Source organism: Stegodyphus dumicola, chromosome 1, assembly GCF_044657685.1.
Source record: "Stegodyphus dumicola isolate Sdum_Otavi_A_Nest chromosome 1, ASM4465768v1".
Lineage (NCBI taxonomy): Eukaryota > Metazoa > Arthropoda > Arachnida > Araneae > Eresidae > Stegodyphus > Stegodyphus dumicola.
Genome location: NC_140768.1, coordinates 177,832,818 through 177,845,588, shown reverse-complemented (window position 1 = coordinate 177,845,588; position 12,771 = coordinate 177,832,818). Strand labels below are relative to the sequence as shown.

Genomic DNA, 12,771 nt, shown 5'->3' with positions numbered 1-12,771 from the left:
GACTCCACTATTTCTCAATTTCTGAACGAAATCGTAGTTCCATCCGGAGCTCCAAATAAGACGTTAAGTTTAAGATTCATTATTTTATTTTGTTTAACTATTTATCATTAACTTAACAAGTAAGTTTTTATTTACCTTGTTAGATTTTATTAAATTTTAATTATTAATTACTTTTTTATAAGTTATTTAGCTTATTTACTTTTGTTCGTCTTTCCTGATGTCCATCCATAGGGCTCTGGTATTTCTGAGTTTAGAAATTAAGCGCTGAGAAAAGAAATTTAAGGTGAGCTCATGAATGAATAACGTGCATTCTGCATTCGTCTTTTCCAAATCCTCCTTTGGCCCATCAGCGGCCAAGCGGCAAAATTGCTGAACACTGGTAGTTTGGTCCGGGGTTCGCTTCCCGGCGAACGGGATTGCTGCATGGGCGTTTTCACGATTTTCCTCGTGTGTAACGTGTATACGAGGAAGTTCTCTAAAAGAGTCCTTCACGAAGGCATCCCTGCCCTTAGGCAGATAGCCCTCCAGTGCTTTGTCATAATTAAATAAACCAAACCAAAATCTGTTTCACCTTATAGTTCTGAAACCTGTGTTTAGCATGAGTCATGAGAGTCATGAGAAGTCATGAGATTAGCATGAGAAGTCAAACAACAAAAATCAGCGTTATGTTTTCAAATTTTCAGAGGACTAGTTTCGATGGTTTTACCGAGCCATCATCCTCAGCTGCAAAAGCGCAAGCCATTGAAACTTGTCCTATGAAAATTTGAAAACATAACGCTGATTTTTGTTGTTTGACTTCTAAATTAATTTTAAAGCTAGTCAGTTTTTAAAAACGAAAAAGTTAAAACACATTAAAAAAAAGAGAGAAAGAAAGAAGAAAAAAAATTATTTTTTAATCTTTTCTAACCATTTAAATTTTAAATTTACTGTATATTTTTCCCAAATGTCAGAAATTTCGAAAACTCGATTGAAACGTTTTTATGAAATAATAACGATTTTCAAACAAGATCATTAATCATATTGAGAAACATGAAGCACATTAAAATATTACCTGTTAAAAAAATTAGATTTGCTAGGTTCTATAAGCAAATTCGGGCTATGCTTTAAAAATCATTTGAAACTACGTTTTAAATTTCAGAATGAGGGAAAATATTTTCTTCTTTTTTCCGTGCTTTTCTTCTGCACATTAATGAAATCAGTCAACTGAACCCCAAAAATTTAGCAGCAATGTCATTTTGGAGGCGAGCGGGGTTGGACAAACGTAATAACATAGCTGACTAGCAGTATTATGTACTATTTATCTAGTGCTGAAGATCAGTTCGAAAGCCTAAGTTATTAGGTGACACTATTGAAAACGGTCATCCGGCATTTTCCTAACTTAAGAAAAGATAATATTTGATGAAAATATAATGCGTAAGATAAAATACAGCTTTATCTTACGCATTATATTTCATATTATAAAACAGCATAATATGTAATATTTCATATATTACATATTATAAAACAGCTTTATCTTACGTATTATATTTTAATACATATTAAAAACAGCTTTATCTTACGCATTACATTTCAGCTTTATATTACGCATTATTTTTTATAAGATAAAACACAGCTTTATCTTACGCCTTATTTTATAAGATAAAACAGTTTTATCTTGCGCATTATATTTTCACGCAGTCAATGAAGCTCTCTGTTCTGAATTACTTACCAGTTTAAAGTTAGTAGTACTAATTACAGAATTAGATTAATTTTCATCATACCTTGTAACTTTTCTCCTTTTGTACGATTCAATAGTCTTGAAAAGTCCCGAGAACGTTTCCACGGAACTATTTTTGGAGATGTAGATCGATTGGAAGATCTTTTGCTTTCAGCAACTTGAGAAAAATTTCGGCTGAACTCAGGATCTTCTAAAAATATTTATTATAAGCAGATAAGTATCTGTATGAATAACAGCGCATTTTATGCTTCATATGTTAATAATGATATAAGTTTTGAGATAAAAATTAAATCTGAAAATATAATAAAAATAAAAGATTCAGTGAATTTCATGTTGCAATGTTACATAAAGATTCCTTTAAATTATATGACACATAAGGAAAAAAGATCCAAGACTCGGTATATTTTAACATTTCTATCTCAGTTATAAAAATGCAAAAATACCAAAATATAAAAAAAAATTGACTTGAAAATTCTACTGCAATTTTCTTCCTACTAAGATTTTCTCTGCCTTGTAAAATATTGGCCAGGAGAAAGTTTTTAGTTTGTCATGGAATGTTTTAAATGTATGTAACAGGGATACATAAGTAAATCTATAGAGAAAAGAACACGCCATATAAATTACGGAAATAAAGGGAACATGCAAAATATACAGTTAAAGAGAGAAACCCTAGATTAGCAGATTTTATTAAAAATTTTATTTTGATATTTATAATTTGCCCTAATCTAAGGTTTTTTACTTCCTTGTACGAAGTAAAAAGGAAGTATTGTAATCGCGAAACGTTTCAGGCAACATATTTCAACGAAAATATATATTTTGAACGCCATCGAATGCAATTTAACGATGTTTTTGCATGATATCTGTACGTAAGGACAGAATAAAAGACTCTTTTCCTCCAAAAAAAATTATAAAACTGCTTTAAAATCAACTCTGAAGAGAATTTTTCGTGGCGTCTGTACGAACGTATGTACGTACGTGCGTACGTACGTACCTCGCATAACTCAAAAACGAGTACCTTCAGAACGTTGAAATTTTGTATATAGGACTGCTATAACATGTAGATGTGCACCTCGTATTTTGGTTGCAATCGGCCGCACCAAACGTATATAAATATATTTATACATATATCCACTCTGTTACCCGGCTTAGTGATCTCTGTTTCTTTACTCTTATATGCTTGTAAATTGTATATTTTTTGCATTAAAAATGATTGAATTATGTTGTTTTTATCTTCCGGTTAAGGTTTTTATGCCTTTCGTAATTCTGGAAGCAATATTTGTACAATTATCAACAATTTAAAAGCTGTTTAAGTGCGGTTAAGTTTTAAATAACATGGCGGACATATTTGTTTGCATTTGAAACAGCAGAATTGTAGATTTGTTGCCAATCTAGAGACACTAAGCTTCGCAACACAAAAATAACGCCTTCATTTATTATTGCGAATTAAATCATGCTTAATCCTTTCTGGAATTTTTTCGAGGAAATAAGTGTTCAAGATTTACTTCGTAATTTTCAATGCAGATATTTTGAGTTTTTATGTATTTTTGCCTTGTTGCGAAGTGAGAACTGAATTAATTGAATGAGAAATACTAAATCGTCTGTGAAAAACTGTTTCTTTTCTGCTTTGTTTGCTTAATTTCTTTCATACATCGTTTTAGCTTTATTATAGTATTTGAATAGAACATGTGGCAACGATAATTCTTCAAATGATATAAATTTTGTGCATTCAGAGTGTCGTTATAGTAAACAAATATAGTGAATTTTAAAGAGCGCATTTATTCTATTGTGGTTTATGTGCTGCCGACGAAGTAGATTTAATTCAATCCAATCATTTTAAATTAAATTCAAGAAAAAAATGCGTATAATTTAATATTCCGTACAAGGAAGTCATGTGGTGTACACATCAGATTTTTTTTAATCGTAATGATTATTACTTACTATTTTTAAGAAGTAAATAAATGACTAATTCAGTTGCAGACTCGTAGACAGACACCATAAACAGTAAACATACAGAAAAGAAATCATGTTAATTCACTCCATAATTTACTTAGCTCCCAAAATATGAATATTCAAAAATTAGAAAACATATTAATGAAAACTGAGCACTTCTTTAATGTAAAACGTATTGTCAAACCTAAAAACATACAGTTGTATCAAAAATTTCATAAATAAAATTGTTCGACCATATATTTTTTCATTAAATGGTACATTTGCTGAAGTCTTCCCCTTCCTGTTATTTAATTCTTCTATAGATTCCTAAATTTCGTTTTTCAGTTAGCTTTAATTTTTTGGTGATTAGGATAGTACTGTGGTTGACAAATGCGATTGATAAAACTGATGATAAAAAGACACCATGAAAGAATAAATCCTGATTTTTTTAAATTTGCAACTTGCAAGCTGTATTTTCTGCAAAATCATTTATTAATTTCCTGGACATCTTGTATTTCGGCAATTATCTGAACTTAAGAGCATAGCAGTAATAGCTTGAACGAAATTTAAAATACACTGCGCAAAAGAAGGGGGGATTCTCTCCGGTTCCACTGTGCCGATTGACAAAATTCAAATTATGTTTATCATGTCTCGAAAGCGCGAATTAGGATATATATTAGATTTATATATAGCAATATTCTAACACAGGTATTTTGACACAAAATCAGACCTTTTTCTGTAATAACATACCGATTTTTTTTTTCATATTTCGATTCTACGACTCAAATTATACCTAGTTATTAAATTTTGTAACTTTTTTGTGAGAAATGAATAAAATAAATAAATAAATAAATAAATAATAATAATATAATAAATAAAGAAATAAATAAATAAATAAATAATATAAAGAAATTTAAAAATTTATCTTGGCGCATTTTTTTTTAGTTTGCGCAAAGAATAATTCAATTGCCGAACTTCTTAATTTATATCAAATTATTTACCACATTTCTGCATGACAGAGAAAAAAAAATCTGATGTGTACACCACATGACATCCTTGTACGGAATATTAAATTTTACGCATTTTTTCTTGCATTTCATTTAAACATATTGGATTGAATTAAATCTACTTCGCCGACAGCGCATAAACCACAACAGAATAAATGTATTCTTTAAAATTCACTCTATTTGTTTACTATAGCGACACTCTGGTGCTAGGTTCACTTAACAATATTATATTTCGTTCATATTATAACTCAGAATGCATATAAATTTATATCATTTGAAGAATTATCTAATCGTTGCCACACGCTCTATTCAAATACTATAATAAATCTAGAACGATGTATAAAAGCAATTCAGCAAACGAAACAAAAAAGAAACAGTTTTTCACACACGATTTAGTATTTCTCATTCAATTAATTCAGTTCTCACTTCGCGACAAGGCAAAAATACATAAAACCTCAAAATATCTGTATTAAAAATTACGAAGTAAATCTTAAACACTTATTTTCTCGAAAAAATTCCAGAAAGGATTAAGCATGATTTAATTCGCAATAATAAATGATGGCGTTATCTTTGTTGTTGCGAAGCTAAGTTTCTCTAGATTGGCAACAAATCCACTATCCTGCTGTTTCAAATGTAAAAAAGCAATGGCCGCCACCAAAAAAATTATTAGGCTTAGCGTGACTTAAACAACTTAAAAATTAGAGTAGAAGAAAAACACGCTAATGTGATAATCAAAATCGTAAAAACAACCTTGTATTTAGCGTAAGTATACTGAAACACTCAATCGATTTCGAGGGCAGCTAAAGGTCCCTCCTCATCAGGAAAAAGAAATACCTAGAAAGAAGAAAAATAAAGGGGAAGGAGTCTTAACTTTAAAATTGTTGATAATTCTAAAAATATTGCATAGAGATTTACTAAAGGCATAAAAACCTTAACCGGAAGATAAGAACAACATAATTCAATCATTTTTAAAGCAAAAAATGTACAATTTACAAACATATAAGAGTAAAGAAACAGAGATCACTGAGCCGGGTAACAGAGTGGATATATATATATATATAAATATATTTATATACGTTTGATGCGGCCGATTGCAACCAAAATACGAGGTGCACATCTACATGTTATAGCAGTACTATATACAGAATTTCAACGTTCTGAGGCTACTCGTTTTTGAGTTATGCGAAATACGTACGTACAGACGTCACGAAAAATTCTTTTCAGAATTAATTTTAAAGCAGTTTTATAACTTTTTTGGAGGAAAAGAGTATTGTATTCTGTCCTTACGTACAGATATCACGCAAAATCGTTAAATTGCATTCGATAGCGGTCAAAATGGATATTTTCGTTGAAATATGCTGCTTGAAACTTTTCGCCATTACAATACTTCCTTTTTAACTTCGTACAAGCCGCATATCTTCTGATATTTGGAATAAAAAATTCTAATTTTATGCAGGTATGCTTAGAAATACATCTCTTTTAAAATGGTGTTAATAATTTTACAAATTTTAATTCAAAATTTTTTCCATAAATTTACAAAAATTATTTAAAATTACAAATTTTAAAAATAAATAAAAAAATGGGAGAATTTTATTTTGAATAAACCTAAATTTCAAAATGTGGAAGGAAGAATCAAATAAGTTAAATAAAAAAAAGAGATATTAATAAATATATACCAAATTCAATTAACATTGAGGAGCTAAAATTTTGAGAGATAATTTTTTAAAAATTACTCGTGCGATTTTTACGAAGCTTGGAAATTTGGCATAATTTGAGCCGTAGAGTTGAAATATGAAAAAAAAAATTGGCTTGCCATTTCAGAAAAAGTCCAATTTTGTGTCAAAATACCTATATTAGAACAATGCTATATATAAATCTAATACATATCCTAAGTCGCCCATATGAGACATATAAAACGCAATTTGGATTTTGTCAATTGGACCATATAGAACGAGAGATATAGAACTGCCCTCCCCCCTTTTTTTTGCGAAGTATACAACAGATTAAAATTAAACTCATTCATGCATTTCGAGAGGTTAAAGACAGTCGAATACAGTTTCGACCGTCTTAACCTCTCGGTAAGACCTTTGACCGGTTTCGAACCCAGGCAAATGGCCTGGCTGCATGGTTGTTTTCCATTGTCTCCTTACGTATAACTTGGATACCAGCCAGTTTTCCTTGGAAAGTCCTCTATAAGGGCATTCCTCCCTTTTGTCATACAGCACTTGTAAGCTTTACCATATTCAAATAATCTGACCTTTTATACATTTCTTGTTCAATTCATCTTACACACCACTAGTCGGCTAACTGCATAGTAAGTTGCACGCACGAACTCTATCTCCCTAAGGCGAGGAATACTTTTCGTGGGGAATTTCTAAGCGAAAAGGCCTCGTATACACGTTACACATGAAGTAAACGCGAAAACTTCCAAGCAACCAGCCCATTCACCGGAAGTTGGAGGCCGAAAGTTACTGAAAGTTCTAAATTACATCCTGGTTTCGATTTTCGGAAACAGAAGGATTTGAATGCTTCGATTTTCGGAAACAGAAGGATTTGAATACTTCGATCTTTTCTCATACGAAGCCAAAATTTGGAAAAAAAATTCCAAGTATTTCTTTTGTAGAAGTTGAGAATTTGAAAGCAGGCTGAGTATGAATTTTCTGAGTGTCGTCACAAGATACTGCAAAATGAAAATTTATTTTAATTTGTTTACTGTACTACAAAAAGGCTCGAAAAAGGTTTCTGCAGAATTATGTCTTCTACTATTCAGTCTAAACGCATGCATTCAATTATAAAATGCCTAAAAAATAGACAATTTTGTAGAAACAGTTCTCCCAATGATTGAAAAAATTACGTAGCAAAAAATGTCATTTTGCATAGTCTCCGTAGAGTAAAATATCCAGTTAATAAAAGATTCAATACATTTTAGTTAATTAAATAGAAAAAATCATACCTTTTCTGTAACATTCGAGAGATTAGAATACATTCATGACTTACGCATTTATGATTAGAAACTCATTGGCACTCAAAAACTAAAGAATTCAGTTCGGAAGGGAACCTTTCACTTTTTAATATAAACATACATGTGAAATCAGTTATTTTTTTATGACTGGAATACCTCCTTTGGGAGGGGGTTCTGAGACAATACACGCGAATTTGTTTCTCATAGAATTCTAGTTAAACAGGAGAAAATGCTTTCCCCTATTCACTTCAAAACAGAAGTACTTCTGATTACTTCCGTTTGCAGACCTTCTTTTCTATGTATATATTATTTACGGTGCCTTAAGCCTTAATCTTTATTGTTTTTGTTGCTTACTTGTCTGACGTAGTCAGCCCAAGCTTGTTGTTGTTGTTATTCACTTGTCTGACGTAGTCAGCCCAAGCTTTGCCGTTGTTGTTGCTCATTTGTCTGACGTAGTCAAAAAAGCTTTGTTGTTGCTGCTTATGCTCACTTGTCTGACGCAGTCAGCCCAGGCTTTGTTGTTGTTGCTCACTTGTCTGACGTAGTCAGCCCAAGCTTTGTTGTTGTTGTTGCTTATGCTCACTTGTCGGACGTAGTTAGCCCAAGCTTTGTTGTTGTTGCTTATGCTCACTTGTCGGACGTAGTCAGGCCAAGCTTTGCTGTTGTTGCTCACTTGTCTGACGTAGTCAGCTCACGAAATTCCTCGTGGCAAAGAGCGCTAGACTGCGCCTGTCGTTGGCAACAGCCTTGAGCACCTAACAGGTGACAGTGCGAGTTCGAGCAGTTCCGCCACCAATTTTGATGGAGAGCGCCCCGGGGGAGGGACAGGTTCGAACGTCTTCCAACCCTCTTTCCTTCCACCAAACCACACGAATGGACTTTCGCCTCGCCGCACTGACACTATACATTTACAAACATCCATGCCTTCTCCGGGATTCGAACCTGGGCCCTTCGTACGGTAGGTCAGCGACGCTAACCACTATACTGGTTGCGCTGCCCTTATTCTTTTATAACAGTTAATTCAGGTTTTATAGTTCAAATTACAATAGGCCCTTGCTGTTTCCGTTTCCTGGCCATGCGTTAGATAACACCGATTACACATCTACTTATTTTCCTTGTCTCGGGAAAATTCCCACGTCAGGATTAACTCATGAGATAATAACAGTGCATTGTCTGTACGAGTTTCTATTAATAATGCAAAATTTTCAGAGATATGAATCGTAGTCTTTTTTTTATGATTTTCCATTAAATACAATTGTAGTTATGATAAAAATTGTGAATACATTATTCATTATATTTCTAATTTGTTTTAAATATGTATCATACCCACAAAAGCTTGGTTTATGCTATTTATCATCACATACCTAAAAGACGACTGCATAAGAAATGTACATGGATTTGAATTTTCTTGTAAAAACGCAGTTTTCCTCAATATACTTCAGCAAAATGTTATTAAGTGTAAAAGCTCTTTTAAATTATAAAACTGCATAATATTAATTAAGAACTAATTAAGCAAAATGTTAGATTCTAAAATAGTTCAGCTAGCTGATTATTACCTAACATGAAATTTTTAGAATACATGCAGAAGTTCTCCAATAGAGTATTTAGAACAGGGAAGTAATTCGACTGTTTGGAGACGCTTTTAATTTAAGGATCTGAATAGTGATTGAATTTAAACCCCTCTTCTCCCTATTAAAAAAAAAAAAAAAAACAGAAAACCTTAAATTTTAATAAAATATTACCATAACTTAAAGAAATGAAATAAAAAGTCTCCATTTTTTAATAGACTTCTCTCTTAATTAAGACACAATAACACGCCGAATAACCACCATCCTCAGCTGTAAAACCGCAAATGAACAAGACAGGAAATAATGATTAGATAACATAAGAAAGCCTGGACAAGAATAAGCAAGTGGCGCCATCTGTTGGTGAAACCAGAACTATAACATAATTTCTTTAAAGGCCGAAGGCAAAGATGGATTGGAATTAGGATCGTTAACTAGAACAGAAAGATTTTTTTGAATGTGAAATGCCTCTAGAAAATCCAGTTCTCCAATGGAAGATGTTTTTTGAATAATTTTGGTAGCAGAAAAATTGAAAGTGTGATTTTCGGACCAACAATGTTGAGCAACAGAAGACTGCTGTGTTTCCTTTTTTCTAACATATGCCTCATGTTCTTTGACGCGAAATTAGCTATACTACAAAGTTGCACATATTTTGCAGAAATTGAACTTTCGGGTTGTTTATTCTCCCATCAATAAAATTCCAAGTTCCATACTCAAGGACCCCATTCCGGATATGAATTCCTGGGGTATTTATAGGATTCCTTGCCAATGTGGTTTAATTTACATTGGCCAAACTAAGAGAGCCTTAAAATTTCGGGTCAAGGAACATGAGGCATATGTTAGAAAAAAGGAAACACAGAAGTCTTCTGTTGCTCAACATTGTTGGTCCGAAAATCACACTTTCAATTTTTCTGCTGCCAAAATTAATCAAAAAACATATTCCATTGGAGAACTGGATTTTCTAGAGGCATTTCACATTCAAAAAAATCTTTATGTTCTAGTTAACGATCCTAATTCCAATCCAAATTTGCCTTCGGCCTTTCAAGAAATTATGTTTTAGTTCTGGTTTCACCAACAGATGACGCCACTTGCTTATTCTTGTCCAGGCTTTCTTATCTTATCTAATCATTATTTCCTATCTTGTTCATTTGCGGTTTTGCAGCTGAGGATGTTGATTCGGTAAAACCATCGAAACTAGTCCTGTGAAAATTTTGAATGTATAACGCTGATTTTTGTTGTTTGACTTTTGAATTAGACTTCTCTTTTGCATTTGTCTCTGAGGACACTTTTCATGAATTTAAAAATACCACACTTTGATTTCAGCTTAACATTAAACTTGCAGTCCCTTAATTATTAAATAAAATTCCATAAACACTCATGAAAATTACCTAACTAAAGCAACTACGCTAATTTCTTCTAAGCTGTACCACGTATGGAAAGTTTCTAAAGCTTTTAAACACTGGCGAACATGACTCATTGAAAAAAATCGACTATTATGTTACAATGACCGATAGAAAATGCCCACAACAGCGTATAAAAGCAACTTCTGCTATAACAGTCACATGTTATGCCTTTTTTTTTGGGGGGGGGGCCGAAAATTGTTGGATGTAAGAGGTTGTTATAACAAACGACGTCGGCATATTAAAACAATTATAAAAATAAATTTTGCTCGATTGCTAATTATCATATCAAACAAGATTTTGATTAAAACACTACGGTTGAATAGTACGTAAAGAACTTAAGTAAGTTTCTTAAAATTAAATATATTTAACCAGTTAACTGTGGCGCTCTCGTTAAAAGTGCGCACCGTTTTGTGTCGCCATGACGAGTATATTCGTCAATCACAGAGTAAGTTGCGCTGGTAAGATACTAGATGAAAAAGATGAGTTTATTTTATAAAATTGAAAATTTTATTACTAATGTTTACTTATTTGGTTAACATAAGCATATATTACATACATATTAAACTAAAAACGCAATAAATTAAATTAAATATTATACATATAAAAGCAAGAATTTAAATTCCTGCTGTGAAGTGATATATTTATCAGCGAAACAAGGTATTGTACACAATGGGACATTGCAAATCGAACACCAGTAACGCGATTCCTTCCTGATCTTACGTTTGTAGCAATGCGAAAACCTTTGCGTAGGGTGTTTTATTTTTTCCCCCTTTCCCCTCGATGTTCCGGGTATATAATCCGGAACATGATTCCCGCCTAATTGACTTATATTAGGTCTAAATGGAAGAGTTTGTGACGATTTATTTCTTTCAATTGGATACGTCGCAAAAGTGTCTTCAATAAATTTGAGCAAAAAGTTGATACGCGATAATGTTCCATTATTTTTTATATATAATATGAATGCATTCAGACACATAATGTCTAAGAAATGGAGAAATATCTTTTTGTAGTACTTTTTGAATCGTTTTCTTGCTGTGGAATACGCTATGATAATTCCATCGCTCATATCCACTCCACCCTTTTTTTTTATTATAATCAATCACTAGCTCTGGTTTCTTTGTTATTATTTTTCTTTTCTCTTTTCCTGTTACGTTGTCATTATGTACAGTACTTACTAAATAAACCTCCCTCTTATCTTTCCATTTCATTAACATAATATACGCATGACGAGTATACTCGTCAATACACAAAACCGTGTCGCTTCTCCATAACGAGTATACTTGTCAGTCACAGTTAACTGGTTAAATAAGCACTCAAATCAACTGTGCATAACAAAATATCCATAACTAGCTGTTCTCGTAATTGGAAAAAACTGCACAAAACTAAAAAAAAAAAAGAAAGAAAGAAAGAAAGAAAAAGGGGGAAGAAAAGAAGAAGAAAAGTAGAACTCTGGAAAGAGCAAATTAGAAATTTAAAAAAGACAGAAATGCGATTTAAAAAGTTTTAAGAAATTACCTACTTACATTTTTAATGGTATTCAATAGCATACTACTACATAAGAACAACGTAAATAATTTAATTATCTAAGTTATCTTTGAAAGCAGTAACAGATATGCAGCCAACAGTATCCTCAGAAGCATTATTAATCTTTGCCGTAAAATTAACTACTTTTTGTGCATAGAAAAACATTTCATATGCTGCAATAATGCAAAAACATTTTCCTTATTCGGAAATCTAACGAATTACAGAGGATCCTGATTTATACCATAACTTCGTTTTCGAGCCTTTATCACAGCCTTCCCCCAGGAACTCGGAAACTGCTCTTGCAATGAGCCTGAATCTCAAATTGTAAATAGCACAGATTCTCTAATAACCTTTATCCTTAACGACTTGGAATCATTCAGGTTGGAGGGAACCTGAACAAGGGAGCGACTGAAACGAAAGAAGGGGCCCCTACTGCCCTTATCGCAGGGAATCAGAATACCAAAATGCAATTTGTTTTGCATTCCAATTTGTTTCAAATTGATATTTGTGCAGCTTCATTTTTGTGCCGTTCCAAATGCTGCCTACCTAGAATTATGCAAAAATGAAGCTGTAACGAAAGCTAAGGGTTTGAAACTATAAAGCCCCTCTAGGGGCTCCTCATTTTCATAACTGTAACTACACAAAACACTGATTTTGTTTCTGA

At 32.4% G+C, this 12,771-nt stretch overlaps 1 protein-coding gene across 2 annotated transcripts in view; it reads right to left on the bottom strand.

Moving 5' to 3' along the window:
- Nucleotides 1-12,771, bottom strand: part of LOC118203454 (cyclin-dependent kinase 17-like) — a 286,968-nt gene that overhangs the window by 227,050 nt on the left and 47,147 nt on the right. For both annotated transcript variants that reach the window (XM_085823207.1, XM_085823211.1), the window contains exon 4: nt 1,761-1,907. In XM_085823207.1, the coding sequence (XP_085679333.1) occupies nt 1,761-1,907 (147 nt within the window). The remainder of the gene's footprint in view (nt 1-1,760; nt 1,908-12,771) is intronic.